The sequence below is a fragment of the Mytilinidion resinicola genome, assembly GCF_010093595.1.
Source record: "Mytilinidion resinicola strain CBS 304.34 unplaced genomic scaffold BDZ99scaffold_1, whole genome shotgun sequence".
NCBI classification, from domain to species: Eukaryota; Fungi; Ascomycota; class Dothideomycetes; order Mytilinidiales; family Mytilinidiaceae; genus Mytilinidion; species Mytilinidion resinicola.
Genome location: NW_022985437.1, coordinates 1,635,107 through 1,660,743, shown reverse-complemented (window position 1 = coordinate 1,660,743; position 25,637 = coordinate 1,635,107). Strand labels below are relative to the sequence as shown.

The 25,637-nt window shown below is 51.1% G+C and overlaps 11 protein-coding genes across 11 annotated transcripts; 4 read left to right on the top strand and 7 right to left on the bottom strand.

Annotated features, from left to right (window-relative positions):
• The first annotated feature begins 279 nt into the window (after positions 1-279).
• BDZ99DRAFT_404999 (MFS general substrate transporter) lies at positions 280-2,369 on the top strand. The gene is made up of 5 exons (XM_033716411.1): positions 280-461; positions 524-799; positions 1,088-1,188; positions 1,239-1,507; positions 1,568-2,369. The coding sequence occupies exons 1-5, from the start codon at positions 311-313 to the stop codon at positions 2,178-2,180; spliced, it is 1,410 nt and encodes a 469-aa protein (XP_033584338.1). The 5' UTR covers positions 280-310; the 3' UTR covers positions 2,181-2,369.
• BDZ99DRAFT_529874 (cytosine-purine permease) lies at positions 2,367-4,413 on the bottom strand. The gene is made up of 5 exons (XM_033726413.1): positions 4,347-4,413; positions 3,637-4,300; positions 3,427-3,582; positions 2,505-3,361; positions 2,367-2,456 (listed from the first exon to the last, which is right to left on the bottom strand). Exons 2-4 carry the CDS (start codon positions 4,296-4,298, stop codon positions 2,731-2,733), a joined length of 1,449 nt encoding a protein of 482 aa, XP_033584337.1. The 5' UTR covers positions 4,299-4,300; positions 4,347-4,413; the 3' UTR covers positions 2,367-2,456; positions 2,505-2,730.
• Positions 4,414-5,187: 774 nt separating this feature from the next.
• BDZ99DRAFT_565131 (adenine deaminase) lies at positions 5,188-7,714 on the top strand (the record flags this gene model as incomplete). Its single annotated transcript, XM_033727442.1, has 5 exons — positions 5,188-5,592; positions 5,672-5,702; positions 5,761-6,032; positions 6,090-6,469; positions 6,521-7,714. 5 exons carry the CDS (start codon positions 5,188-5,190, stop codon positions 7,395-7,397), a joined length of 1,965 nt encoding a protein of 654 aa, XP_033584336.1. The 3' UTR covers positions 7,398-7,714.
• Positions 7,630-8,978, bottom strand: BDZ99DRAFT_470384 (DUF1692-domain-containing protein; the record flags this gene model as incomplete). Its single annotated transcript, XM_033721625.1, has 3 exons — positions 7,630-8,171; positions 8,227-8,775; positions 8,897-8,978. The coding sequence occupies 3 exons, from the start codon at positions 8,976-8,978 to the stop codon at positions 7,630-7,632; spliced, it is 1,173 nt and encodes a 390-aa protein (XP_033584335.1).
• A 305-nt stretch (positions 8,979-9,283) lies between these two features.
• On the bottom strand, positions 9,284-10,253 carry BDZ99DRAFT_493202 (uncharacterized protein). Its single transcript, XM_033723215.1, has 2 exons — positions 10,155-10,253; positions 9,284-10,084 (listed from the first exon to the last, which is right to left on the bottom strand). The coding sequence occupies exons 1-2, from the start codon at positions 10,173-10,175 to the stop codon at positions 9,413-9,415; spliced, it is 693 nt and encodes a 230-aa protein (XP_033584334.1). The 5' UTR covers positions 10,176-10,253; the 3' UTR covers positions 9,284-9,412.
• Positions 10,254-10,568: 315 nt separating this feature from the next.
• BDZ99DRAFT_457108 (uncharacterized protein) lies at positions 10,569-11,257 on the bottom strand. Its single transcript, XM_033718615.1, has 2 exons — positions 10,729-11,257; positions 10,569-10,675 (listed from the first exon to the last, which is right to left on the bottom strand). Exons 1-2 carry the CDS (start codon positions 11,063-11,065, stop codon positions 10,635-10,637), a joined length of 378 nt encoding a protein of 125 aa, XP_033584333.1. The 5' UTR covers positions 11,066-11,257; the 3' UTR covers positions 10,569-10,634.
• Positions 11,258-12,171: 914 nt separating this feature from the next.
• BDZ99DRAFT_484267 (NAD(P)-binding protein) lies at positions 12,172-13,245 on the bottom strand (the record flags this gene model as incomplete). Its single annotated transcript, XM_033722630.1, has 3 exons — positions 12,172-12,404; positions 12,454-13,045; positions 13,138-13,245. 3 exons carry the CDS (start codon positions 13,243-13,245, stop codon positions 12,172-12,174), a joined length of 933 nt encoding a protein of 310 aa, XP_033584332.1.
• A 2,311-nt stretch (positions 13,246-15,556) lies between these two features.
• Positions 15,557-17,950, top strand: BDZ99DRAFT_457105 (uncharacterized protein). The gene is made up of 3 exons (XM_033718614.1): positions 15,557-15,878; positions 15,988-16,099; positions 16,150-17,950. Exons 1-3 carry the CDS (start codon positions 15,709-15,711, stop codon positions 17,623-17,625), a joined length of 1,758 nt encoding a protein of 585 aa, XP_033584331.1. The 5' UTR covers positions 15,557-15,708; the 3' UTR covers positions 17,626-17,950.
• BDZ99DRAFT_457104 (uncharacterized protein) lies at positions 17,841-18,900 on the bottom strand. Its single transcript, XM_033718613.1, has 2 exons — positions 18,346-18,900; positions 17,841-18,285 (listed from the first exon to the last, which is right to left on the bottom strand). Exons 1-2 carry the CDS (start codon positions 18,461-18,463, stop codon positions 18,155-18,157), a joined length of 249 nt encoding a protein of 82 aa, XP_033584330.1. The 5' UTR covers positions 18,464-18,900; the 3' UTR covers positions 17,841-18,154.
• Positions 18,901-19,242: 342 nt separating this feature from the next.
• On the top strand, positions 19,243-22,861 carry BDZ99DRAFT_513605 (ankyrin; the record flags this gene model as incomplete). Its single annotated transcript, XM_033724723.1, has 3 exons — positions 19,243-19,355; positions 19,402-19,619; positions 20,082-22,861. The coding sequence occupies 3 exons, from the start codon at positions 19,243-19,245 to the stop codon at positions 22,859-22,861; spliced, it is 3,111 nt and encodes a 1,036-aa protein (XP_033584329.1).
• A 595-nt stretch (positions 22,862-23,456) lies between these two features.
• Positions 23,457-24,692, bottom strand: BDZ99DRAFT_356535 (uncharacterized protein; the record flags this gene model as incomplete). The annotated part of the gene is made up of 2 exons (XM_033714623.1): positions 23,457-23,942; positions 24,189-24,692. Coding segments are annotated over 2 exons (990 nt in total), but the record flags the coding sequence as incomplete, so codon positions are not given.
• Positions 24,693-25,637: the final 945 nt, after the last annotated feature.

The window sequence follows — 25,637 nt, the reverse complement described above, 5'->3', positions numbered from 1 at the left end:
GAGTATGCACGAAGTAACGCAGATGGGCCTCTTGCTGCACATGCCCCGCGGTATGAATTCCTATTAGCACTGCTGTGCCACCCTCGGACAGCGAAATGCTTGGTCGAAAGACTCTCACGTACAGAGATGTAGGGTCCAGGTGCCCCTCACACTGTGCTGGCACTGCCAAACCTTCTGTCCCCCATTTTCTTTCGTCAACTCCCCTTGAAAACCGCAGGAACGGTAGAGCACTTCCAATTGGAGCTTATTATCATCAAATTAATATTTTGTAACCATGGTGCCCAACGAGAGCGTCCTAGTGGACGAGAAGATGACCACTGCGTCTTCCGAGGACCGTGGGACCGGAACCGAGTCCCTGGAAGCACCGCCAATGGATCGTAAGACGATGCTCAAGCTTGATCTGAGACTCGTCCCAATATTGGGCGCCTGTTACACGATCATGTTCCTAGACAGGACCAACAGTACGTCCAATCACAGCCAATCATCCCTCATTTATCACTACCATGATTTACCTCCTTCACAGTTGCAAACGCACGAATCGAGGGCCTTGAGAAAGGCTTGAACATGCCGCTTGTGGGCTACAACACAAGTCTTTGGATTTTCTACATCCCCTTTGTCCTGGTCGAAATTCCTAGCAATCTGATCATGAGTCTCCCGCGCGTCAAGCCGAACTGGTTCCTAGGACTTAACGTGCTTATTCTCGGCATTGTTTCCACGTGCCAGGGACTCTCACATTCGTATTCTGGGTTCTTGGCGGTTCGATTCTTCATGGGAATCTTCGAAGCCATCCTTCCTTCAGGTACGTTATGTTCGTTGCACCTACGGTACCAGGTCACAAGTTTGGGCACTCGGATATACCACTGCACCGGCTCCACTTTTGATCGCTAGACATCACCGTGAGGAGCAGCCCGCCTAGCAAGTGTTCAGCTTATCAAAAGGTGGCCTAATTTCCACTGCATTGACCTTTACATCGTATGCGGAGGTTGAAAAGCCCATAGGTATACCCCACGCAGTGGCAAGAGAGTGCCCAAACTTAAAATCGCAGGACTGTATGTTATCAATCATGAAGCTAATAGTGGTATTTAAGGAACTGCATTATTGCTCGCGTCGTACTACACCAAGAGGGACGCAGCAGTTCGATTCGGACTTTTCTTCGCATTTGCTCAGCTTGGGCCTTGCTTCAGCGGAGTACGTTACCCCTAACGCCGTAAGAATGTACAGTCACTGACCTAACACAGCTGCTCGCATATGCCCTCGAAAATATGGACGGTGTGAACGGCCTTGCCGGATGGAGGTGGATCTTCATCATAGAGGGCATAATGACCATTATAATTGGTTTCCTTGTCGTGCTCATCGTCCCCAATTTCCCAGAACGGGCCAAGTTTCTTACCTCCGACGAACGTGCCCGGCTGCACGAGCGACTAGTTGCCGATAAAGGAGCGGAAAAACTCGATATCAAGAACGTTCCTTGGCTAAAGATAATCTTTGATTACAAGATCTGGATCCCGTAAGTTCTCTATCATCACGACGTACATCTGGGTACCACGACTTGCGCTCATACCTCTAGCACCGTTTTCTTCTTCTGTGCCGACATGACCGCCGCCTCGATGTCCTCTTTCATTCCCACTATCCTCGTAGAACTCGGCTGGAAAACATCCAGAGCTCAAGTCATGACCATCCCTATTTGGGTCTCGTGCATAGTCGTCCAGGTCGGTATCGCATGGGTCGCTGGTCGTACAAGGACCCGCTCCCCCTACATCCTCGGCGCCATCTGCGTCGTCATCATTGGATGGGTGATCGAAGAGGTGCACGTTAAATCCGCCAGCGTCCGATACATGTCGCTCTTCTTCCTCGGCACTGGAACCTTCACTCAAATGACCCTAATAGTGAGCTGGATGACTTGCAACCTGCGTGGTAGGGCGAGTACGGCCGTGGGCACTGCAATGCTGCTCGGCCTCGGAAATTGCGCTAATTTTGTTGCGTCGAACGTATTCATCACTAAGGAAAGGCCCCTTTACCCTACTGGCTTTCGCACTGGCCTGGCGATTACGGTTCTCGGGTTCGCGTCTGTGGTGCTCTTTACGGCAATCTTGGCGTATCATAATAAGAGGCTGGATGCTAAGAGGACGCAGACTGGGGACTGGGAAGACACTCAGGAGGAATATCGGTATGTCCTCTAGGCGATGCGGTTTACGAATGAAGCGAGCGCCACGCTATAATGGCACGGTTTGGACGACGTAACGACTCATGAGAACGAGACTACATGGTAGGTGCATGCACATAGACTGATAAGAACGATATGACCTGGTGGTGTTGAGTAGGGAAGAGACAGATAATTCACGTAACTATAATGACCCATTGAATTCCATGAAATGAAGCCCGATTGCCTTAGGTTACAATACTATGCCACAAGTCCAACCACAGTGGTAAGCCACGCTTGGTGTCTTTTTTGAGAGCTAGAGACCACTGTTAGGAGAACCCCGGTTGCTAGGAAGCGGACTAACCAAGAGACAGCTCAGATTTCACTGCATGAAACTTTACATCGCGCCTCGATTTCTGAAACCCCATAGAGGTCCCCCTGACAGTGTCAAACAGGTGTGCATAGAATAGCGGCCTAATGATATGTCACTGTATTGTTACTTCTGCACGTTAAGCATCCATTGAAGCACCCCGAACCGACCACGAACGAGTGTAAAGAAAACAACGTCCTAATCTAGCATTATGCCTTTTTCAGAAATCAAGAGCCACCTCCTTCAGACTCTCGTCGATAGTGAACCCAGTATACTGGCTCTTCGGCGGCCATATCCTGCTCAAAAGCACATACAACCCCGAGCTGACAATAAAGCCGTAGAAGTATCCCAGAGAATACAAGTCGGTCGCACCCTCCGAGACGTTGATACTGCTAGTAACCGCTTGCGCGAATCCAGGTAGTAGTGGGACAAATCCAATCACGAATGCGACTGCGGCACGCCAGTTTGTACCGTACTTCTCGTATGCGTAGATTCCGTGATGTCGGTACATTTCGGGCACGCTAACACGTTGGCGATGGACGATCCAGTAGTCTGAGATTAGGATGCCGGAGATTGGGGCTAGCCAAATGGAGTAGCCGTCCATGAACGTGAGGAGTGATTCGGCGGAGGCGAGGATGTTCCAGGGTGTCATTGCCCATGCGCCAAGAATAGCGCAGATGTACTGAGCTCTCCGGAGGTTTAGATACTTCGGGAAAAGAGTCGTGAGGTCCACAGCCACGGAAATACTGTTGGCCGATATGTTGATGGCGATGCTAGCAATCAAGAAAGCGAGAGCGCAGAAGAATGCTGCAGCACGTCCACCGCGGGAGGTCCAGTGGTCAATAATGAGACTGAAAGTAGTGGTACATATTAGCATATGCTCCGAAAAAAGACTATGAGAAATACTAGAACATACAGAGGATCCCAGAGGACTTCACCATAGAGAATCCTTGAGCCATTCGCGCCAATTATACCGAAGAGCATCATAATGATGAAAACAATTGGGATAACGATTAGCTGAACATACGGGCTATTCGGCTTTTTAGAGTAACGCGCGAAGTCGTTCATGTTTCTGTACTTTGGGTCAGTTCTTGGTTGAAAGGATGTGGGACTTGTTTCTACGCACACCCCAAGCGTAGCGAAATTTCCAATCATCGCGTTTACACCGCTCATAAATGCCCAACCAAGCTTAGGGCCGTGATATTCATTGCCATACGCAAATACTGCATTGCCGCCACCGGTCGAGCGGACGATCCATCCAATGAGTGCGAAACCAGCGATAGGAGATACTATTGCCTTGAGCATGAAGAACAAATGAAGCTTATGGTGAGGGATGTAGTGGAATGGTAGAACAACAACCCAGTATATGAAATAGCAGATCATGAAGCCCGTCGTGATGTTGGCAGATGCGGGGAGATGATTCGGTACGTTCCGGAAGCGTGGCCAGATGGCGAAGATCATGGATTGGATACATTCGGCCCCGGTGTAGGTACCAATTCCATACCAAAAAACGCTGATTATGATGCGGAAAATGACCATAACGTAGGCGAAATAGAATCCAAAAGCGGATCGAGCTTGAACAGGAAAGGGGATATGCAGACGAGCACCAATCACTCCGTTGTACGTAACGACGAAGGCAGTGACCATGTTACCGATCACTACTGCGACCAGAGCGAGCTTCCATGACAGACCGATGGCAATCAGGGAGCTGCCAATTCTCCAATTGCTAACCGCGAAAGCGTCTGAGATCCAATAGAAGACGAAATCTCTCGTATTCCATGTTTGCATCTCTTGAAAGGTAGATTAGCTCAAGCACTGTATGAGTATTGCATCGACACTCGCCTAGAGGTATTGGATCAAGGTCCTTGTTACTCCATTTCAGATCCCCAGGGGCATATGAGCTCTCGCTGACAGGTACTCGAGCTCGAGCCTTGAACCTTTGCCAGATAGAGCCATATGGTTCGAACGTTCCCACAGCATCAGTGTCCTGAGCGTACGAGGATGTAAAGCCCTTCTCATCCGCCATGGTAAGTTTAGTGTGATGCTTACAGCCGAACTCTGGGATTATGTAGAGCAGCAATGCTCTTTGAAGGCATATGAAGGATGCCCAGACCTCATGATCAGCGCTAGCATGATTCAAAAAGGGCCTGGGGGTGTCACGACATCTGCTGTGATACGATGAGGATGCATACTGCCGGAGGCGTTATCAAGAGACCCTTACTAGACTTATCGTCCTTTTTCCTTATAATCTTGGCTCAACTAGGAAGTATGTCGCCGTGGACTTTTGAATCCATAATAGATGAATAGAAAATGAACCGAATATGAGACTCGTGAGTATCTCTTTGAAGTTTGAGAGTAGAAAAGCTCCTCGCTAGCCTTTATTCTAGAGATGAAGCAAGCCTCCCTGTTACGATTTACATGTCAACGTTCCAAGGTAGACGAGGCCCATTGTTTCCGCATAGGGTCGCAGTATCCGTCGGCAAACACTCCCGATCGATCTATCGCTTTCGAGAGAGCTGCAGCAAGTGCCGAAGCGGAGACCGCCGAAAACGCGATATACCGTTGATGGTGCAATCGTAATACAATTGACACAACGGGATTCAGAGACCGCCGTTCTACAATGAAGAAGTGGTGATGGGTGCATGAAGAGGAGATGGAGACAGCTCGCGGTCTAGCCATGCAATCTTCGGAGAATCGGCCCGTCGAAATCCACCCATCCTCAGCCACAGGGGCTCATCTTTCCATCACAGCTGAAGAACTGGTCAATCTGCGCCTCGTAGCCCGAGGGACTTCGAAACCTTCTCTCATCATCCGTCATGGCACTGTGTTGGCTCTTCATACTGGAGAATTGCTAGAACGAGATGTCGTCGTCTCTGGCCGACATATCGCGGCCATTACACCGTGGGATCATTTCCCTAGGATCGACAATGAATTGGAAGCTCGAGGCAAATTTGTTTCCCCGAGTTTTATAGATACTCACATCCATGTTGAATACACAAAACTGGTGCCAGGAGAATTAGCAAGATTGAGTGTGCCGAGAGGGACTACCACAATTTTAGCAGATGCTAACTGTATTGCAAATGTATGGCAAACTCAGAAGTCGATCTCATTATGTCTTAAATTGAGCCTGTTATGAAAGAAGTAACTAATGTCATTAGTAGGTGCTTGGTGGTCGAGGCATGGATTTCATGGGTACGCTTCTTTCATCTCATAGGTCAAGATGATCTGTCTCACATGGTCACCATTTCAGGAACAACATCAACTCCGCTTCGTATATTCCGTCAAGTATCACACAAGATCCCTATGAGTGGTCCGGAAATCGAGCTTGGTGGTACATCTGTATCAACTGCCGAAATCTGCGAAAGAGTATCTTCCACAGAAGCAGCCACGCTCGGAGAGTCCAATCCTTTCTCCTTAGACCTTGCTTCCGCTCAAAAACAGGCTGCTGCTCTTCGCGCCGGGAAGCGTATCACAGGCCATACTGCTTTGCTTGAAAATGAGCCTCTTTGGGCATACTGTGCTGTAAGAGTAGTCTTAAATGTGAACATATAGGCCTTTGACTGATCTTGATGCACTTAGGGCGGTATCGGAGACGACCACAACGCACACAAGCCCGCAGATGTGCTGGAGCGTCTTCGACTAGGGATAATGCTGACTGTAATGTCTGGGAGCATGAACTCCAACATCGAGAGCGTCTTCAGCGATTTCGCTCTATACAAAGACGGTCTAGACTACATTTCTTTCTGCGCCGACGACAAGCTTGCTGAAGACTTTGATGCCACCGGGCACATTGACCTTCATGTTCGAGAGGCAATCCGCCTCCGGGTTCCACCATTGAAAGCTTACAAGATGGCGACTTTGAACGCTGCCTCTTATTATCGGCTTGATCACCTGATTGGCAGTGTCACACCAGCTAAGCTCGCAGACTTACTTATACTCGATAACTTGGAAGATGCTCGGTCAGTGTTCCACTCTCCCTCAAGTTTGACGTGTCTAACCGTCGACTATAGCCCCTCAACCGTCATCGTAAACGGCACCATAGTCGCCCAAGACAACCTCCCAACCTTCAAAAACACCGACCCCGTCCCCCCCTTCACCCTCAACACCATCCACCTAGACCCCTACTTCTTCTCTCCCTCAGCCTACCACGTCTTGCCCCGCAAGAATGACCAAGACACCGCATGGATCCAAGGCATGGAAATGTTCGACGGCTACTTCAAGCGCGCCTTCCACGCAAAACTCCCCACATCCCCAACTACTCCCCGTCACCTCCTCTGCAACACCGCAAAAGACATCCTCAAGGTCGTAGTCATCGACCGCCACCACGGCACCAAGAGCCGCGGTATCAGCTACGTCCGGAGCTTTGGCCTCAAGAAAGGCGCGATCGGGTGCACGACGAATTGCGAGAACCAGAATCTTGTCATCATTGGCACTTCCGATGACGAGATCGCTCACGTGGCGAAGGCGATCGCGGAGCTTGGTGGGGGCATGGTCGCGGTTTGTGAAGGAGAGGTGCTGGGTGCTGTACGGCTGGATGTTGCAGGATGTATGTCCAGCGCGCCGTGGGAGAATGTGAGAGATGATTCTATAGCGTTAGATAAGAAGGTTAAGGAGGTTCTAGGAGGAATCTTAGAACATCCGTTTCTTATTGCCAGTTTTGTGGGGCTGGTGGCTGTGCCGGATTTGGGGTTGACTGAGAAGGGGCTGGTGTATGGGGGTGGTGAGGGTCTTATGGATCCGGTGCTTGAGGCTGAGGAGGATGGCGTTGTGTCTGTTGGTGAGCCTCAAGGGACGGAGACCGCGGCAAGGATATGTTGCCGGTGCCCTAGTCATGCTCATGATGTTCATCGGTTCATGGACGCAAGTACTTCTGTTAATGTCTCATGAAGACGGCTTCTCGTGGAGTAATGGTCTATAAGCCCTCTAGTATCGACATTCAAATACAGTATGAGGTTAAAAAAACGAGTACTTATACAGTGAAACAGTACGCACCAGCGGTTCGATTAACGGAATGATCTTTGTAAATTGCAGTTATTTTCGGAATCTTCAATCCCTCATCAATAGTTCCAGATACCCAAATGCCCTAACGCCTCGCCATGCAACCCAAGCGAACACCGTTCTAGTCATACGCCCTCTTCTCATCGAACTCTCCACTCTGCCTTCCTGTGAGAACGCCCAATGGCTCTCTCCGTCGTCCCCTCCTTCCCCATGTCTCGACGCTCCAATCGAAAAGCTGATAGCACCAACTGCCCGCAACGATTACACCGCTGATAACGTTCACAAGCCGCACTAGTAGTGCAAGGAATCCACCCCATTCTTCTGCAATTGTGAGGGTTATTGGCTCGATGTCAAACTTGACAAAGATACCCGGCACCTGGTTCTCGCCGACTAGATGAGACTGCGAGGTAGCCGCGTACTGGTTTGTCCAAATAGTATGGCCGGCGTAGGCAAGCGCATCGGAAGCAGAAGGGGAGGCCTTGGCCGCAATCTTATTCAGACTGCGGGTATCGGTGGTGTATATAGTGGGGACGATGGAGAGGTAGTACTGGAATTTGTAAAAATGGTTGGGCGTTGTAGCAACTGTCGCATCTAGAGGGTTTTCGAGGGAAGGGTAGAAGGGGCCGAAGGAGAGTTCGTTTATGTAGTGGGAGAAGTTGAATGCTAGGACAGGTCAGTTCAATGCTCAGCAGCGTATGAAGCCAGGAAGTCAACTCACTGCTGTGGTCCAAGTGCTCCCCAAATTCCGCATAACCGTGTCCTCTCGCGGTAATGTGAAAGTCTCCTTGGACCTTATTGCCGTCCAGACTGCCATAGATTCGACACGCGTCTCCTGGACCCCGTAATTTTGGAGTCTTCTTGAACTTCCTCTTCCGCTTGGCAGCTCCAAGGAAGTCATGAACGTCCTCCATGTCCTCCCAGCCATGACCGTCGTCGGGCCCACTTCCTAAAGTGTGAATTCCCTTTGACTTCCCTGCTTGCCGCCAAGAAGTCGGATCTTTATGCAACATGTCTCCAGCCAGAATGCGATCGCCCGCTGCATCTTGCACGTTTACGTGGAGGTCGGGGCACTTCATTGCAACCACAAAGTCAATATTTATTTGTAGGTCGTGTGAGACGCCTTTCTCGACGCTGAAGGTGTGCGAGGTGGTGCCGGTGAACCAGCGAACGGTCTCGGTGACAAGGAGGTATGCGCATGTTACAAGGAGGACGAGTGTCCAGGCGCCGCCGTTGCGCGTGCGGGCAAGGTAGGTGGGTTTGGTTTTAGCTATATGAAGTCGTAAGCTATGAGCTCTGCGGATGCAAAGATATCTTTGCTCTTGAATCCTCAAACTACAGGTAATTGAAGCACGTCTGGACAACGCAATGGGAGGCACTATCAAACTTACGGAAAGCATCAAAGGACGAGATGCCTCCCTTGGAGGCGCCAAAGGCGTCCTCGGAGAGGCCATGCTCGGTGAAACCATTCATGGAGCTGGTTCAGGGCGCTGTGGGCCCAGCGATTGCTCTCTTCAACAAGTATGCAAGGACGTGAGGGGAAGAGTAGAACGGAGCGGCGTGTATCCCCGAAATTGTAAAGGTGTCCTTCAGCCCTGCGATCTTCTGCACGGGCCACGTGCATGGTTCAATCTGTGACAGCTCAGGGTCCTTTCACTCTTCACACCAGTACGATTCGACTGAGTATTCTAGAATACTTAGTGCGGCTGTTTCATAAGATAAAGTGAAGCTCATCATTCAAGTATCGCTCAAAAGCCTTCAATCAGCCAATGAATGTGGATAACTAATCACTTTTATTGCATTTCCAAGTCATTTTCATTTCTTAATTGCTCATGTTGTTGGAATTTATCCATATACACCGAGTACTTCAGAAAAAAATCAAAGCCTACACTCAGAGAGCCGCCGCTCTAGGCATCCTCCTCTCTCCTTAGTGTATTATACTGTCCCTCACCTGTCACTTCAGACTGTCTCGGCCCACTGCCACCGTCATACCCACTCTGCGCATTCTGGTTCTCAAACTTAGCCTCCGCAAGCCGTCCTGGATCCTTGCTCCCTCCAATCTCCTGATGGAAGCTCGCATTGGGCGCCCCGCTGTCGAATCCGCCCTCGGTGATGTTTTTGCCATGCGGCTTAAACTCGCCCTGATCTCGACCTAGCTCAGCTGAGCCCGCATACCCGCCCGTCGGCGCTTGGTCAACACCGCCACTTCCACCAGTGGTGGTGTTATACTCTCCGGTTCCGGTTCCGCTATTGTTTCGTGCATCATCGGCTGGCGTGTTGTATGAGGGCCCTCGTCCTGCGTCTTTCCCGAGCCCACGGCCAGCGTTCAGTTGTGAGGTCTCGCTCCACTCCTCTTGTGCTTCGCGAGCTTCTGCGTCTGGAGCAGCGTCGAGGGTTGTGGCGCCAGAAGTGTCGCGGTTGTTTGCTGTGCTACCAGCGCTCTTTTGCGAGCTTGCTGCCGCTTTGGGGTTGCCTTCGGCGAAGTGACCATCGCCTTTCAGCGATTCGGCGGCGAGAGAATCTGATGTGACGGTTCCCACGGCCTCCTGGATGTCGCTGGCTGATGGATCGTTCGTGACCTTTGAAGGTGTCAGCTTTGTTTCGTACAGATAAAGTGTACAGTAAGTGAACGCAGACTGCCAATCTTACCTTTGTTCCGTATGAAGACATTGTGATAATGCTCCGGGTTTGATTAAGATTCGAATTGGATGTTTGGCTTTTCAGCAGAGAGCTTCGATTCAATGTAAGATACTGACGTTCGAGGAGAAGTTATCATGAGGTATCGCTGGTGTCGTTGATATGACATCACCGGTTCCACTTATTGGGTTGATGAATTATTGCGGGAGGCACGCCACACGCTACAGACAAGACTCCTAGATTATGGGAATACAGCCCTGAAGAAGGGCTTGGTAGGGTCCACAGCTTTGGCAATGGCTGATAAGCACGCCCATGCAGAAGCTCCGAAGCGGACCTCGATATCACGTCATCGAGAGGAAGCATTTGGATTGAACAGAAAGTGTTTTATTTGTACAAGCTTGCAGGCTAGCTCTTGCCAACCGTCTTAATGACTAAGCTTCATGAAGTCCCTGAGCGCAAATGTACACTCTCAAAAGTCATTCAAATAGCGGCTTACTGCAAGCCTGAGCTAGGGTCGCTCTTCTGTGGGTACCCTGTTCCTGCGTCAATACAGATATCTACCGCAATGCCAGCTGGTGAGTATTACCGTAGTCCTTTCCAGTCGTATCCACCGTCGCCGACTTGTTCTTCGCGTCCCTCGAAATCGCATCGTTCGGGAGTCCTCCTAGGTTGTCCTGTCCCTCACGACCAGCACCACGACCAACAGTGTTAGACTTGTACTCCTCACCGTCGACCCGGACATCGCTGTCTGCAGCCGCAGGGCCCCTCAAAGAATCGGAGCTTGAGATGTCAGCTGAAACACCTCCAGAACCGACATTGACGGTTCGCTCATCCAGGGAATTCCAGTCCGAGGCATGTGGAGGTTGCTCGGGGAGAGGCAGGTTGGCTTTGCGCTCGTCGATGATTTCTTGCTTGGAAGGCATTGTGGATGTGGCTGGAGAATGGGTTAGACTGAATGGTTTGAATTCGAAGAGATGTTAGGCATCGAAAGAGGCAATGGTGGTAAAAGACTTGAAGCTCGCGAGAGTGATTATCACTTTCAGTGTTTAAAAAGCTGAAACTTACACCGAGTTGAAATTTGAAATACAAAGTCGATATAGAAGACTTCGGGGAGACCAGAACAATGTGTTTTGAATGGTTTTATTGTGTATTCAGAAGTTGAAGATCCAAGCTGTTTTAATGCGTACATCCTGACGTCGACCATGGTGGATCATGTTTACGTCACATCGAAAATCGGCATTCCGCATGGGCGCACGGAACACTCGCGAAAACTCCATGGCAAGGACATGGGATTTCTCGCCACAGCGGTGGATCATAATCGGCGATCAGTGTATGATCTTCGCATTTTTGAGAGGTTGAGGCTTTTCATTGTCTCGATTGTCGTTAGCTCACCCGTCTCTTGGCATGCCCGAGATCGCGTTCATGTGTACCTAATTGTCATGTCTCAAGTTCCCAAGCAGCCGCTGGAAGTCCTCTGTCCTATTTGATGGCTGACCGTCAGATAAAGGCCATGATAGGTTATTCGAGGACAGGATTCAAATTGGGAACTCAGCGCAGTGACCAGCCAGAGTCCGCAACGAGCATATCACTCCAACCTTTGCATGTCTCGTGAGAAGCACGATCTACGCAAGAGGGGTATTTTGAATAATGGTTCGTAGGACGATCGATGTAGAACGGCCAAAGAAGTGAGAGTAGTATTTCCCTAGGACGCCTCCTGTCCCCCGCTTGCTATGCCACCTATCAAAACCAGAAAAATTCCATAGCCCAATCGGGCCCAACGCTTGCTAGACTATCTAAGTATATGATGCAGAGAGGGGGGTAAGCAATGCCGCTACCACAAAAGCATCACGATCGCGGCTTCTTTGGGGCGACATATGTAAGATTCAGCTGAACAGCCACATTTGAATCGATTGCCGTCAGCGTGGACGTCTTACCACACTAAACCACGACAAGGGTGCAACATGATTATTCCGCCACCACGTCCCCGGAGCTTTCATGTGGTAGGGGCCGAGACCCCACGGCTTGGGTCCTAAGGGACACCGACCCAGTTACGAGCGAACCAGTTCCGGAAGGGTTCGGGTTGTATGTCCGGGAATTGCGTATTGAGAGCACCAGGCACAGCGAAGTCGTATCGTCCTTCTACCGTTGCGATGAGTGTTTGGAGGCGTCTCTGTCTCGCATGGTCGCCAGCCAGCTGTGCCAGAGTCAATTCGTAGTTGAGTGTTCCGAGATTGTGCCACTGGACGTGCGTGAAATCTCTTCCTTGATAGCAGATTAGCTGGTGCCTCCACTTCTCAACCAAGCGACGTACCTCTACATTGTTTGACTGTTTGGATCAAAGAGGATACGAGAACTCTTTCTCCGCACATCGTGAGTTCAGCGGGCCAAGATGTCATATCCAAAGCTCTCACAACGAATCGTCCCACGTCGTACACCGAAGTCATGGAAATGCTCGTGTAACCACCTGAAGGACTGTACGCAGGTGCCTGAGCCGTCATGTTGCGAGCATCCAGAACGTAGTCTCCCTCGCCCCCAGCCCCTGAACTGATACCAATTCCGACTGATGCAAGACCCCCAACGGCAAAACGTTCGTAGAGGATGCCGCAAACGAAGACCGTGGACTGGATGTATGCACGGTAATGTTGCAGCAGCGCCAGAGCAGCGGCCCTTCCACGATCCAATGGGTCGCCCACAGGTCGTAGAGAAGGACGTCCCTCGAACTCCGCCGGAGCAAATCGACGGACTCGAGCTTGGACAGCAGCTTCGATTAGCCTGAGCTGAGGGGTGCCGGTAACAGTCGAGATGACAGTGTCTACGCCCATTAAAGAATGCTGGATCGAAGATGGGTCATTGTAGTCAACGGTTTGGCACTGGTAGCCTTGTGAGGTGAGAGTAGGTTGAGGCTAACACTATTAGCATACTTGCGACGATGAAATGAAACACTGCTAAACAGTATCGTTTCACGGACGAGTCCTGGACAAAGAACGTAACTCACCGTTCGTGATAGAACGAGTAACTGATGACTGGTGTGCTCCTGAATTATCTTGGAAATGATCGTGGCTAGGCCACAGGTTCCTGCTACTGCTATTCGCATCGTGGACATAGTTGCTCCTATATGTTGAGCGCTGGTGTGCTCAAGTTATCCGCTCTTTAAAGGTAATGCTCGATGATTCTGCGACGGCCTTCCATTTATGCCTGTTGTACAGACAGGGAAGAGTTTTTCAGCGTGAGCCTCAGGGCGAAGGTAGGGTACGATGACACTCTGACACCAACAGTTGCGCAAAGTGACAGCTTCCCGTGACTCACAGGGTTCTTGGGGTGAACGGTGAGAGGGATTGAGAAGCATACGATGGCTTCAGGGCACTGGAAAGGAGGGCTAGTACATTTGTGGAAAACAGAAAGGTCGGGAAGCAGGCCCTGATATGGATAGGGGAGGGTGACAGATGAGAGCAGCAAAAAGAAGCAGCCAATAGAGGCAGCAAGAAGCCAAGGTCCGCCTGCCTCCACATAGCACACGATGGTATAACCTAAGAGCGGATTAGTAAAATTGTGGAAGTAGAGGTAGTTACTGGCCAGCAGCTACTCGGGACATCAAGGATTGTCGGAAACTCGACCGGTACGGTCAGGAGAACGGTCACTCTAGAAACAACCTGGTGCAAGAACGTGCGGTTGCCTTGGTTCAACGCCTCTTCCGCTCCTTGGAAGTCGTCCTACCCCTAATCTTATACTCTGATTCGCGGCCCCCACTTGCAGGAGAAACGCACTATCGCGTCGCCTAGGTGCATAATGACAGATGTAGGGTGGGGTGGGGATCTCCTGACCGAAAGACTTGAGGAGGGAGTGACAGTTGCTCCTGATGCCTAGTCTTTGCTTTCCGAAGGATAATTTAGGCGTGAACTGCGGCTCGGGCCTTATTGACGAAGTGCGACCGTTGCTTGACAGTTCCACCGCAGTACCCACATGGCTTGTCATTTCCAAGGTTCAAACCAATCGAATCACATATAAGGCTTACAGAGCGCCCACGTGAGGCTTGCAAGGCGGTTCTTCAAACGCAGGGGAATGCTGAGATGGTGTGCTAGAGCGGCGCGATGCGGAACGTTTCAGCCCTAACTGCATCCTGCGGCTCGCCATAAAACTGATCTCGCCCATCAATGGCGCGTTCCGTGGAATGAGACTAGCATATCGATGCCCGAAATTAGTCTAATACCAGGGAGTCGATCTGGTGGCGCCCATAGGGACGAAGAAGCCGGGTTGGGGCCAAGAGCCACCAACTATAAACTACTGGGGCAATTTTAGAAGTATGCCGGTTACACTTTAGATTCCCGAATAGACTCGCGGCCCCACGCTGTGAGTCGAAGGGAGAGATGGGGGCCGGCGAAAATCCGGTGAAGAAAGAAAGATGCCAAAAGCTCGTTGGATGCAAGGAATCCTTTCCGGTAGTCCCAAGCCCTGCGCGGTGGCTAGTAGACCTGTAATCATAGAGCTCCGAGTGCCCGTCCACTGGTAATAGCATCCCCGCATGGTATGAGTGGCAATTGAGCATGGCGTTGCGGCAGCTTTCGAGTAAACGCGCGACTAAGGCAAGCTGAGCAGAGGGTGGAAGCTACGAACAGGCTTCAGGCTGACCGAAGAAGGGAAAAGGTAAGACGAGAGAACAGAGACAAGGCATCCGCCTAGACAAGCGAGGTGATGAGCGACAATACCGGTCACGGTGGGACAGTAGCACCTGGACGGGGTAATAAGGAACTCGATTTACTCAACCTTGAAGGACTTACGCAAGTACAAGTCAGATGAGCAGCAGCACAGTCAGTCGTCTTCATGGGCAGCGAAACAGCTTTTACTGCGTAACTTCAGCCCGATCTTACGGCTAAGGCGCCAAGCGAAGGAGCAAAGGCAGGCCGCAGTGCTGCCTACAAGACTGTGGGCTTTCAGCTCGACTGATCCACCTGGACCGGTCCATTCTGTCTGCCAACGCTGTATGTGAGTCGAAAGGCCCGAAATGACCTGCAGCCAGTGACGGGTGGTGCGGGGTGTGCAGAAGTGAGAAGAGGGCGGTGGTTTGGCGGTGCCAAGACCTGCATCACGTGCAACCGCACCAAAATCGTGAAGGAAACAGTGACACGCAGCAGCTCTAGCAAAAGTCAGGCACTAGCTTTGTATTGTTCCAGCGACTGGACTTGCCTGCTAACTGTTGTGTGCCGCGCTTCGGTTCCCATTGCGATGTTTCATATCTGCCTCTTGATCATGCTCCAGCTTGAGAGCCGTTCGATGTGCTGGAGTGATGGACGGTCAACACTGCCTCAAAGAAGGCGCAGCAGCTCTCTATTTATTCTACTCCTGGCTCCGTGCACGCGCAATGTAAGTGCATAAAAAGGAGTCCGGGCACACCGATCCATTGCGTCTTGCCCACGCCGTTGCGGACCGAAGCGAGCATCCCGCGGCGCGTTCCCAGACGCGCCTTTCAAGGTCCTCCGCTCCCAGATCACAACATTCCTTGCTCCTCCACCCCCAGACGCTCAGAATAACACATCCCTTTGACTATCTTTAAGCACTCTGCGCATCTACCATGAGCGACAGTTCTTCCCCGCCCTCCTCTGCCTCCAATTGCGACAGACGCTCTAGTCCGTCCTCAGGCGGCCTTGCTTTCCTGGTCCACTCTCCCAATACCGTACAAAACAATCTTCCTCCCGACGTGGACAACAAACCACTCGCTCGTCAAAAGCGTCGCCGCACCAGGTACGTAGTATTTGTTGACGGTCGGCAACTTGCCTACGCGTAGTTGCTGGCGCTGCTCGCGTCCGAAGTAGTTACCCCACACGTTCAATACTTACATACTCGCCCACAGCAAAGAAGATGAGGACATATTGAAGGCAGAATACCAGCGGAATCCGAAGCCAGACAAAGCGACGCGCCTAGATATAGTCCGTCGAGTCGCGCTTGGAGAGAAGGAAGTCCAGGTCAGTTACTATCCACCAGCTTTAATGTCGCATGACTAACCACCAGTCAGATCTGGTTTCAGAACAAACGCCAGAACGACCGCCGGAGATCCCAGCCCGCCCAGACGTATGACCTGTACTCTTCTTCAGGCCCAAGTTCCGACGGCCCTCACCCCGCAACCATGTCTCCCAGCCTGCAAGTTGCCGTGGACCGCGACGATGACGCGCAAGAACACGATATTGAAGAGAAGGACAGTCCGCAGACCGCTTCCGAGCCCGCGAATCTACCGCCACCCACAACCACAACTACTTCCTCTGCGGGTCTGGACACAAGTCTAGAGCCCTCGCAAACACAGCAAACGTTAGACGCAGAAACGCAATCCACAGATGCAACCCACGTGCAATCAACAGATCCGCAGTCGTACGACACAGCGCCAACAGAATTACCTTGCTCGCAACCTCTGCCATCGTCCCAGGAATCCGCGCAAGGACTGCGACCAGGATATCTTGCAAACAGACGTAACGCATCGTTCATCAAGAGTCAGGAGACCGACTTGCTAGGACCCATACCTACGAATGCAGTTTCGGACAAACCGCAAAATTCGACCCGTGGATTGAAGCGCACGCATTCCTATGTGCGCCTTTCCATGACCGTTGACGGCAAGGCTCGTGTGGTCACGGATGCCGACGAATCGCCGTCCCCGCCAAAGTCCCGTCAGCTCCCTCCAGCTGTCTTCGAGGGACGCTCTGCTGGGCTTCGCCGAAGCTACAGTGCGACTGGTCTTCATGATAGGTTCGCAGAGGCGAGTGCTCAGGGACCACCAAGTAAATTCGCTCGAACATCTATCGGACGATCTCGCGACTCCAGAGCATGGGAGTTTTGGTGCGATGCAGATGCTAGGAGTTCCTTGACGGAGAAAGCCGACCAAGAGGGGAGCGGCTCGGCAGCAGATGCCATCAGCTTGATTCGAGCAAACAGCAGAGGAGCACTCCGATCCAACCCAAATAGGACGAACACCCCATTACTATCGCGAGAAAACTCGAAGAGAGCGAAGCAGGATGGAAAGGTTGCCAAAAAGGGTTTAGTCCGAGCGTCAACAACATATGGTCGGCTACAATCAAGATCAAATGAGCCTGGATTAGCGAAATCGGAGGAAAAAGGCGAAGACAACGAGAACGACTTCGAGATTCCCCAAACTGAGTCCGATAAGGAGAACTGGGAACCTGAAGATCCGGCTCCAAATTCTGGTCGCGCCAAAGGCTCTCAGTCGCAGCCCGCATTCCAACGCCGGTCACGGCAGATTCTAGGCGAGAACACGGAGATTTTGAGTCAGTGCAGTAGTCTTGGTGTCATGATGGATCGAGAAAAGAGACTGAAGGCGAATCGGAAGAGCAAAGGTGCGGAGGGAGAGAACGTTTGTCCCGACGATGATGAGGAGGTTGCTTCGTTCATGGGTAGTAAAGGCGCTTCTAGCGTACGCAGCGTCTCTAGTGGCGAGGAATTAGGATGTGTGGAAGGATTGTTGGCCTTGGCTAACTGGAGGTAAGGTAGGTGCGCGGGCATGTTGGATGTCGAAGAGTCGTCTTAGCTATTATGGTTGGGTGTCTAGGTGGCCGGCTGGGTATGGTGTACTAGGTGTACTACGGTGTCGTCGGTTGTTGATATTAATCTTCATCCTTATCAGCTCCATGGTGTCATCTAAAGCGTTTGTGTGTAATGAGCGTTTCATGCTTGAGGATCATCGACAACAGTATGGTTTTAGGTTCAAGTCCACGACGTCTCATGTCTTCGATTTTCCGGATGCGTCGAAACAATACCGCCTCCAAAACGTGGGCACCTATCATAGAGCTACGAGAGCGTAGAATCATGCTATTCAACTTTCAGAGGTGCGTGTGTTGACTCTACACTCTTAGACGCCTGCTGACATTGATTCACAATACATGAAGCTCACCACCAGTCCAACACATCCAGCACGCCAACGAAGCATGCTAAATGTCGACAACCGACGGGACCACCCACTACCTAGCATGACCCTATTTCTCCTCGTGTGTTGTTCATTCCATGTGCAAGCGGACTTAATCGATCATCAAACCGGTCAATTGGCCCAATGTACCCGCCTCGATGAGCGTCTCTATGTTGTCGATCGTGATTGTTTGACCGCGCGTGAACGCGAATGTTTGGCGTCTGTGCAGCTGCCGAATGCCTGCTGATGCCAATGGAGATTGTGTCAGCTGTTGTTTACTTGAGGAACGACTTATAAACACACCTAGGGTTTCGCTATTTTGCCGTCGACGCTTGAAGAGCCGCCAAACAACCAGAACGGATGGAGGACAGGTGACCAGGAGGGTCATGATACCGATCAGAGCTTCTATGGACAACGCCATGGGTTGCGAGGTTTGAGCGGAGAAGTGTTATGACTCTTGAGGATGATCAAAGAGAAGGCACCATCGTTCGGAACCTCTTCGAGAGACCGCGATCGGGCTTATATTTGGAAGACAGGCGATGAGGATTTTGGGACGAACCAATCATCATCATCTCGCGAAGGCAGAGCAGGAAGACATTCGCTAGTGCTATAGCTTACTCGATGCTCTCCGCTCAGAGCTACAAAATGCAAAGAGATTTTGGGGGTGTCCAATGGGGACAGCCTAGGATTTGCACGATTGTCGCGGTACAAATTGGCGCCATGCAAGATTTTGGCAACATCCAATATCATGCATACGGCTGGAACGACAGTGGTCCGAGCGGGTGGAAGCCATCAAGCTACGTGGATTGCCAAGATCTACGACGACTGAAACATTGGAGGTGCTTGCAAAGATTTGGGGTGCGCCCAATGAGAGGCAATGTGGTTCTCGGGCTTTCGTACGTCCCGTCCTTGACGGCGAGGTTTCCATTGCCAGGGCTCTTCACCGTATTTTCTGTGCACGGTTTTGCCCCTGCATCCGTATGCGAGGTTTGGGCCTCATTGGTTGGATCCAAAATCGTCGTGCATTACGCCCCGTGGCAAGGTTCACTTCAGCCTTGCTGCAGCTGTGCCGCACTTCAAATGAAGAGCACCGTCCCCCGGTGAGATGATTGAAGTTCGCCTAACAACACCTCTTCTTACCCGGTTCTATCTTCTACTGTCTACTGTCCTAGACTTCTTTACGGCCTGACTGCTGTAGATATGTCGCTTCCCTGGGAACTCCACAAGGAGACCATAGAAGACCTTTACCTATCAAAAAACCAACCTCTGAAGCAAGTTATGGACTTCATGGACACGATCAACTTCAAAGCAACGTAAGAAACCCAGCGATACTAAAGTCAGAATGTTCACCAGTACTAGAAAGGGTCAATACGAGCGCCAGTTCAAAAAATGGCAACTCAAGAAATACAGCAAGTCGGATCAATGGAAAGCAATTGGGCACAAGCTGCAAAAGCGGAAAAGAGAAGGCAAAGAAAGTGAGGTGTATCTGGATGGTGAACTTGTACCTCCGCAGAAGGTCATGAAAGCAGTCGCTCGACCCAGCAATCATGTCTCTTTCATCGAGAAGTTTCAAACAGGTATGTCTCGTTATGTCAATTCGTTTCTTTCTCCGTTTCTATCAGCTCCGAGTACCTTCAAGTATTCATGCGTGGCCGCAGATCTTTTTCCGTGACTTACTTATTTTATACAGCCCCTTCTCCGAAGACGCCGCCAGGAATGACTATTTGTACACCAGATTCCATTATCTACGGCGTACAACCCTCTGATACCATTCAAATTTTACCTTGCTTAAGGTTTCAGACACAATTGAGGTCATTCGGTAAGTACACCAGGTTCAAATCATCTACCTATCTGAGGAAATCAACCAGCAAGCTTGTTCAGAAATTCAGATATTTCGGAACTCCCTCCTCGGTCCACATTTGGGTCCATCTTGGATTGTGGCCACACCAGTGTCTTCCAGGAAGAACTTATCTCGCAAAAAAAACTCAGTGCCCAAATAGCGGGACTCCGAGGCTCTCTTGCGACACTAAAACCCCCAGAAGAATATGACATCGGCCCTGCATTGACGCCAAGGGAAACTTGTACAACGGTGTCGATGCCAAGCTCCATCCACCTCCTCAAAATGGCTATTTACGTCCTATCCAACAAACTTCACACTGACGATTACAAAAGAAGAGATCTGTACGAACAACTAGCAGTCAAATGGTGCTGCATCCCGGAGAATCTCAAACATTTCGAAAGACTTCTTAGATCCAAAGAGCCTACCATATGCGCCTTGGCTGAAGCAGTTTGGGAACCTGCTTTGAACGCTGCCGACGAGAATCTGATTCGAGGAATTATTTCCGAGATGAGCTTTGATATCGGCCATCTCATCTTACCTCATCACGTCGAGCGCGTCGTGTCGATGCGCAATCTTGACCTCACCAAATTACTCATCAGGTATGCTTCGAATAATATCGAACAGCGTTCCAAGATGCTGGCATCAGCTCTCCAGGAGGGAGTAAGTACCGGACAGGTCGACTTGGTGAAACTACTACTTGAAGAACACAAATTACTCATCAGGTATGCTTTGAACCGTTTCGAACAGTGTTCCGAAATGCTGGCACCAGCTCTCCTGGAGGGAATACGTGCCAGACAGGTCGAATCAGTAAAACTGTTAGTTGAAGAAAACGTCGATCTCAACTGGAGATCGGACATCAGTTACGACCAGCAAACTCCTTTGGAAGTTGCGGTGATATATGAGAACGTAGAACTTGTCCAGATTCTTCTCAGCGCAGGCTCAGATGTCAATTCTGTCTACGAACCGGAGGACCGGGAATGTGCTTTTCCTAGTGCTCTTGAAATTGCCATTCAGAATGAAAATACAGTTCTTATCGAACTTCTCAGAGAGGCTGGAGCATGCCTCAACTTTGAAGGCTTTGACGGTCGTCCCCGCGGAGTTCTTTCCATGGCAGCTGATACAGGAAATAGAAGTCTTGTCGAAGAGTTCCTCGAAGCTGGTGCTGACATCGACTCAGTTGACCGCCGTGGAGAGACTGCCCTCACGAAGTACGTTCGCAAGGAGGACTTGAACATGGTGATATATCTTCTCAGTCTTGGTGCCAAAGCCAGTCCACCTACATTTTTAAAAGAAGAAGAAGAAGACGATGACGATAGCTACCTCCGCCCCAAAGCATCACTGGAAGCGGCAATCGACACCAAGAATGATGTTATTATTCGAGTACTGCTCGGCTCTGGGGCATCTTGTGACGATCCTAACCTTTTTCGATCCGCTGTCGCAACGGGTAAAATTTGGCTTGTTCAGTTACTTCTGGACAAAGTCTTGGACGCGAGCGTACTTAAGGAATGCGAAGAAAATGCTCTTCAGACTTCAATCGAATGCGAAAATCTCGAAGTGTTTCGTCTCATCTTAGGAAGAGACACAGAACTCCCTGGAAGCTGCCTCAGCGAGGCAGTCGAATTTTATGATGCTCATGTCGGCTACGAAATGGTCGAAAGCCTTCTGAAAAAGGGCATGGATGTAAATCTTGCTGACGGAAATTTCGAGTGGACACCTTTGATCCGCGCGATAGACAACGAGAGCCTGGATATCGTTGAGCTGCTCTTGAACAACAACGCGGACATCAACAAGTCCCTTAGACGTGGTAGTCCATTGAAAGTAGCAGTTTTCAGGAGGAACACCTCATTGGCCGCCCGTCTTCTCGAGCTCGGCGCCACGCCGTTTGATACTAAAGCTCTTTCTGCTGCTGTATTAAACAAGGACACGGATACCTTGGACATTCTTCTTCAAGCAATCTCAACAAGGAATGATGTCAGTGACAAGGAAGATCTTTACGGTCTACCCCTCCGAGCAGCTATCAACACTTTCAATACCGACTTGATTGACTTCTTCCTGAAGGCTGGAGGTGCTCTTAATCGCCGAGAGATTTACAGCGGTCTCGATCGGCACTTCCATTACGAACTCTGTGCGACACCACTGGAGTTTGCCGTTAGAGGGGGAAATACAGCTGTCATACGTATGCTCCTGGAACGCGGCGCCAATCCAAACATCCCCTTCGATACTGGCTATGGGGTCACAGCATTAGTACGATCAATTCTCCAAGAAAATCTAGAGGCTACTAAATTGCTTTTACACTACCGAGCCGACGTGAACGCTTGGCCTTGCCCCTATCATTACGAGGAGTGGTCAAATAGATCAGGAAATCTCACCGCTCTCCAAACCGCTGCAAAGATTGGCAGCCCTGAGATGGTTCAGACCCTCCTCGACGCTGGAGCCGACGTTCATGGGCCTTTAGGTATCCGAGGACTTACCGCACTGCATCTCGCGGCCAGTGAAGGGCATCTTAGAGTTGCAAAAATGCTCATTCGGGCTGGAGCAGCAACTGATGTCGATGCTGTATCCTCTGGTCTTGGCTGGAGAGACACCCGGACAGCTGGCTTCTTTACCAAGACATACAGATTCCGTGAAACGAGGACTGCCTTGGAACTGGCTGCGGAGCATGGCAGAATCGACATGGTTCAGCTGTTGCTTAACGCCGGGGCTGATCTGGAACTTCCACGACAACCGAACAAGGAACATGAACGTCTAGGGGGGAATTCTAACCCAGAGCAGGATGATTCGGCTCTGGGGTCTTGTTGGAGTGTGTTTTCGAAGCCATGCGAAAATCCAGACTGTAGCGACTATGATGACAGTGTTAAGGATAGCTTGCCTGGTGATAGGCAATACGAGATCGCAACGGGATTAGCAAAGAGGAATAGATTCATGGCTGTCGCGAGGCTCATCACCACATATCGAGAGCACAAGATCATCAACGGGTAGCTACTTTCACTTCATTTCCTTAGTCAATCAATTGCAGTTTGAAAAGTTCTCATCGAGTTATCCATTTGTGTAGCTTCGAAACAAAAGAAACATAAACCACGCTGTGATAAGTGTATTTGATCCAGAACCAAACATGCACCAACATTCCATGCAATTTTGACTAGTAGAAAGGAAGCCGAAGACCAGCCCAAGCTTACTCCTTCATGACAACACCCTCGGCCTTGGCCTCTTCCGCCTTGATCCCCTCGACCTCGGTCTTATCGGATTTGATCACATCCGACTTGACCACGTCCGAATTCATCTCATCCGCCTTGATCACATCTGTCTCAGTCTCCTCAGTCTTGACCTCTTCAGCCTTGGACTCCTTAACCGCGGACTGCTCAGCCTTGGTCTCTTCAGCCTTAGTCTCTTCAGCCTTGCATTCCGCAGCTTTGGTCTCTTCGGCCTTGCATTCCGCAGCCTTGGTCTCCTCAACCTTGGTCTCCTCAACCTTGGTCTCCTCAACCTCGGCCATCTCAGCATCCTCAGCCTTGGTCTCTTCAGCAACCTTAGCCATAGGCTCTTCGGGAAGAACGGTCTTCGCAGCCGGAGCCTTCTTCCAGAACTTATTGACCATTGCCTCCTCCAATACACCGCGGGGTGACTGCATCTTGTACACTTCGAACTTGAGTGGCCAGAATTGGGCGTCACACAGCGCGACAGCCTTGCCGCCGGCCTGCTCCGTCGCATCTCTCCAATCGCGGAGTAGTCGAACCAGTTTGCGAAGGTCCTCCTGGCGTTCAACCTCCCACTCACTGAGCATGCGCTTGGAGTCGAAGGCTTGAATCGAACTGAACGAGCCGTCGCGGTAGGTTCCGACAATGATAGTTGGAATTCGTCCGAAGTACATGCGCGGAAAGTGGTATGGGGTGTCGATGGGCTCTTCCTTGAACTTGTTGCCTTCAAAGCGGGCGGTGAGTTCGGCGTAGCAGGGTGCCTTGATGCGCTTGCTGGAGGGCAGAGAGGCGGTTGTGGATGCAGACCCGTTAGAGACGTTGCGCGAATGGGTGCCGGCCTGAGCGGACTCGTTAGAGCCGACGGACTTGATAGAAGCGGTATCAGATTCTGGGAGCGCGACGGTGGGAGTGACGTTGTTTTGGGTCGGGGTTTCGATGTCCTGAGCAGCCATTTTAGCATCAGCAGGCTCGGAAGAGGGCTTCTCGTTATAGGTCGTATCTACCTTCACAGTCGCGCCGCCAGTACGATCTAGTCCCTGCAAACGTCGGATGCGTGCCTCCTTCTCGGCCTTCAGAGCCTCAGCGCTATGCTTCTTATCTGCGTCTGACACCGTTCCTTCCGTGACGTAGTCCCCGCCCTCGCAGAATGCATGGGGCTGGTACTTGACGATGAAGTTTAGACCGCCGAGGGTATAGCGAACAGCTCGATGATGAGTGTGCGCACCGTTCTCCTTCTCGGGAAACTCGGAGCAGTGCTTTGGGAAGCTATGCTCGTAAGGCCGCAGACTTCCCCGCTTTGGGTCGATATTAACCGACGTATACTGCTCGCGACTAGTAAGAACGAGCGTGTTCTCAACGAGGTGGAGTTCGATGCGAATGTCCTCTTCGGTTTGGCCATCAAGGAACCCAAGCAGAGTGAGGAAAGTTCCGGTGTCGGCAACGATATCGACATCCTTCATGTCATAATCCGGTTTTGTCTTCTCGAGAGCGCTGAACAAGGGCTTGAATGGATAACGCTCCTCGAGATGAGCGTCTTGGTTGACATAGTGGGTGCCCGAGTTGCGTGGGATTCTCTCAGGCAGCTTCGCCGGTGGAGTGAACTTCGGTGGGGCGCCTGTCAGAGTCGTAAGTAAGATGCGATTTTGGCTACATATCACTCGCGGTAGTCGTCACTAGGTGACGGTCGATGTGAGACTTACCAGGCGCATGGGATGACTTCCAATCATCGAACGACCAGTTGTAGGACACCACCTCTTCAAGATCGCCAGTGATGGTGGCATTGGAGCCGGGATCCTTCAATCGCGAGGTGACCCACGATTTCAAGGGACGTCCAACAACGTCCTCATACATCCAGGTACGCTTGATAGCTTGCAGTGATTCTTTGGTGACAGGCGCTCCGTTCGCCGGAGTGTACTTCGCGCCACCAGGCGCAGCGCCGGGAGCATAGACGGGAATGACCTTAGCTGCAGTGCCAGTTGGAGCTCGGGAAGTCTGCGTGCGGGTAGCGGTCGCATAGCGAGAGGCTAGGAGAGGCATGTTGCTGATTTTGTGTAGCGAAATGGAATCAGGAGGTGCCTGCGGCGTGTGACAAGTACAGATGGGACTTGGATGTTCTGCGCAGCAGAGTGAGTCGGGTGATGGGCAGCAAAGTAAGTCGAAAGAAGTATGTAAGAGGGAAAAAAAGAAGCCAGAGGTGAGTCGCGAGAAGTAGAAACCGTTGGACTTCGGGGGGCTGGGAACAATAGCAAGCGAGCCTATTGAACCGTGGTTGGGCTTCAGGTGAGGCCGAAGGCTCTGGGTGACGGCGCCAAGACCGGAGAAACTCGCAGCAAACGGAGTCGACCACCTCATGACCTGCCCAAAGCGCAGCCAGCGCAAGCAGAAGAAGAGCTGCTAGTGATATATCGACTTTACAAAAAGAAGTGGACGGTAACACGCTACTCCCGGGAACTGGCTTGATAAGGAGGTGCCCAGGTAGGTGATCAGGGACCGCCGGGCCTGGTTCGAGTAGCTCGCAAAGTCGATCAGTTCTTATAGTACAAGGAAAAGATGCGCTCCCT

Bases quoted from the DNA above. Each gene is read 5' to 3' on its own strand.
- BDZ99DRAFT_457108 (XM_033718615.1), bottom strand. From the start codon at position 11,065: ATGCCTTCCAAGCAAGAAATCATCGACGAGCGCAAAGCCAACCTGCCT. The intron at 10,676-10,728 runs GTAATACTCACC...ACGCAGGAACAG, and splicing joins TACGACTGGAAAGGACTACG to GGTACCCACAGAAGAGCGAC.
- BDZ99DRAFT_457104 (XM_033718613.1), bottom strand. From the start codon at position 18,463: ATGGCGTTGTCCATAGAAGCTCTGATCGGTATCATGACCCTCCTGGTC. The intron at 18,286-18,345 runs GTGTGTTTATAA...CATTGGCATCAG, and splicing joins GCAAAATAGCGAAACCCTAG to CAGGCATTCGGCAGCTGCAC.
- BDZ99DRAFT_457105 (XM_033718614.1), top strand. From the start codon at position 15,709: ATGAGCGACAGTTCTTCCCCGCCCTCCTCTGCCTCCAATTGCGACAGA. The intron at 15,879-15,987 runs GTACGTAGTATT...ACTCGCCCACAG, and splicing joins CAAAAGCGTCGCCGCACCAG to CAAAGAAGATGAGGACATAT. The intron at 16,100-16,149 runs GTCAGTTACTAT...ACCACCAGTCAG, and splicing joins TTGGAGAGAAGGAAGTCCAG to ATCTGGTTTCAGAACAAACG.
- BDZ99DRAFT_529874 (XM_033726413.1), bottom strand. From the start codon at position 4,298: ATGCAAACATGGAATACGAGAGATTTCGTCTTCTATTGGATCTCAGAC. The intron at 3,583-3,636 runs GTGCGTAGAAAC...CCCAAAGTACAG, and splicing joins AATTTCGCTACGCTTGGGGT to AAACATGAACGACTTCGCGC. The intron at 3,362-3,426 runs GTATGTTCTAGT...CACTACTTTCAG, and splicing joins GAAGTCCTCTGGGATCCTCT to TCTCATTATTGACCACTGGA.
- BDZ99DRAFT_404999 (XM_033716411.1), top strand. From the start codon at position 311: ATGACCACTGCGTCTTCCGAGGACCGTGGGACCGGAACCGAGTCCCTG. The intron at 462-523 runs GTACGTCCAATC...CCTCCTTCACAG, and splicing joins GTTCCTAGACAGGACCAACA to TTGCAAACGCACGAATCGAG. The intron at 1,508-1,567 runs GTAAGTTCTCTA...TCATACCTCTAG, and splicing joins GATTACAAGATCTGGATCCC to CACCGTTTTCTTCTTCTGTG.
- BDZ99DRAFT_493202 (XM_033723215.1), bottom strand. From the start codon at position 10,175: ATGTCTTCATACGGAACAAAG. The intron at 10,085-10,154 runs GTAAGATTGGCA...ACACCTTCAAAG, and splicing joins TGTCTTCATACGGAACAAAG to GTCACGAACGATCCATCAGC.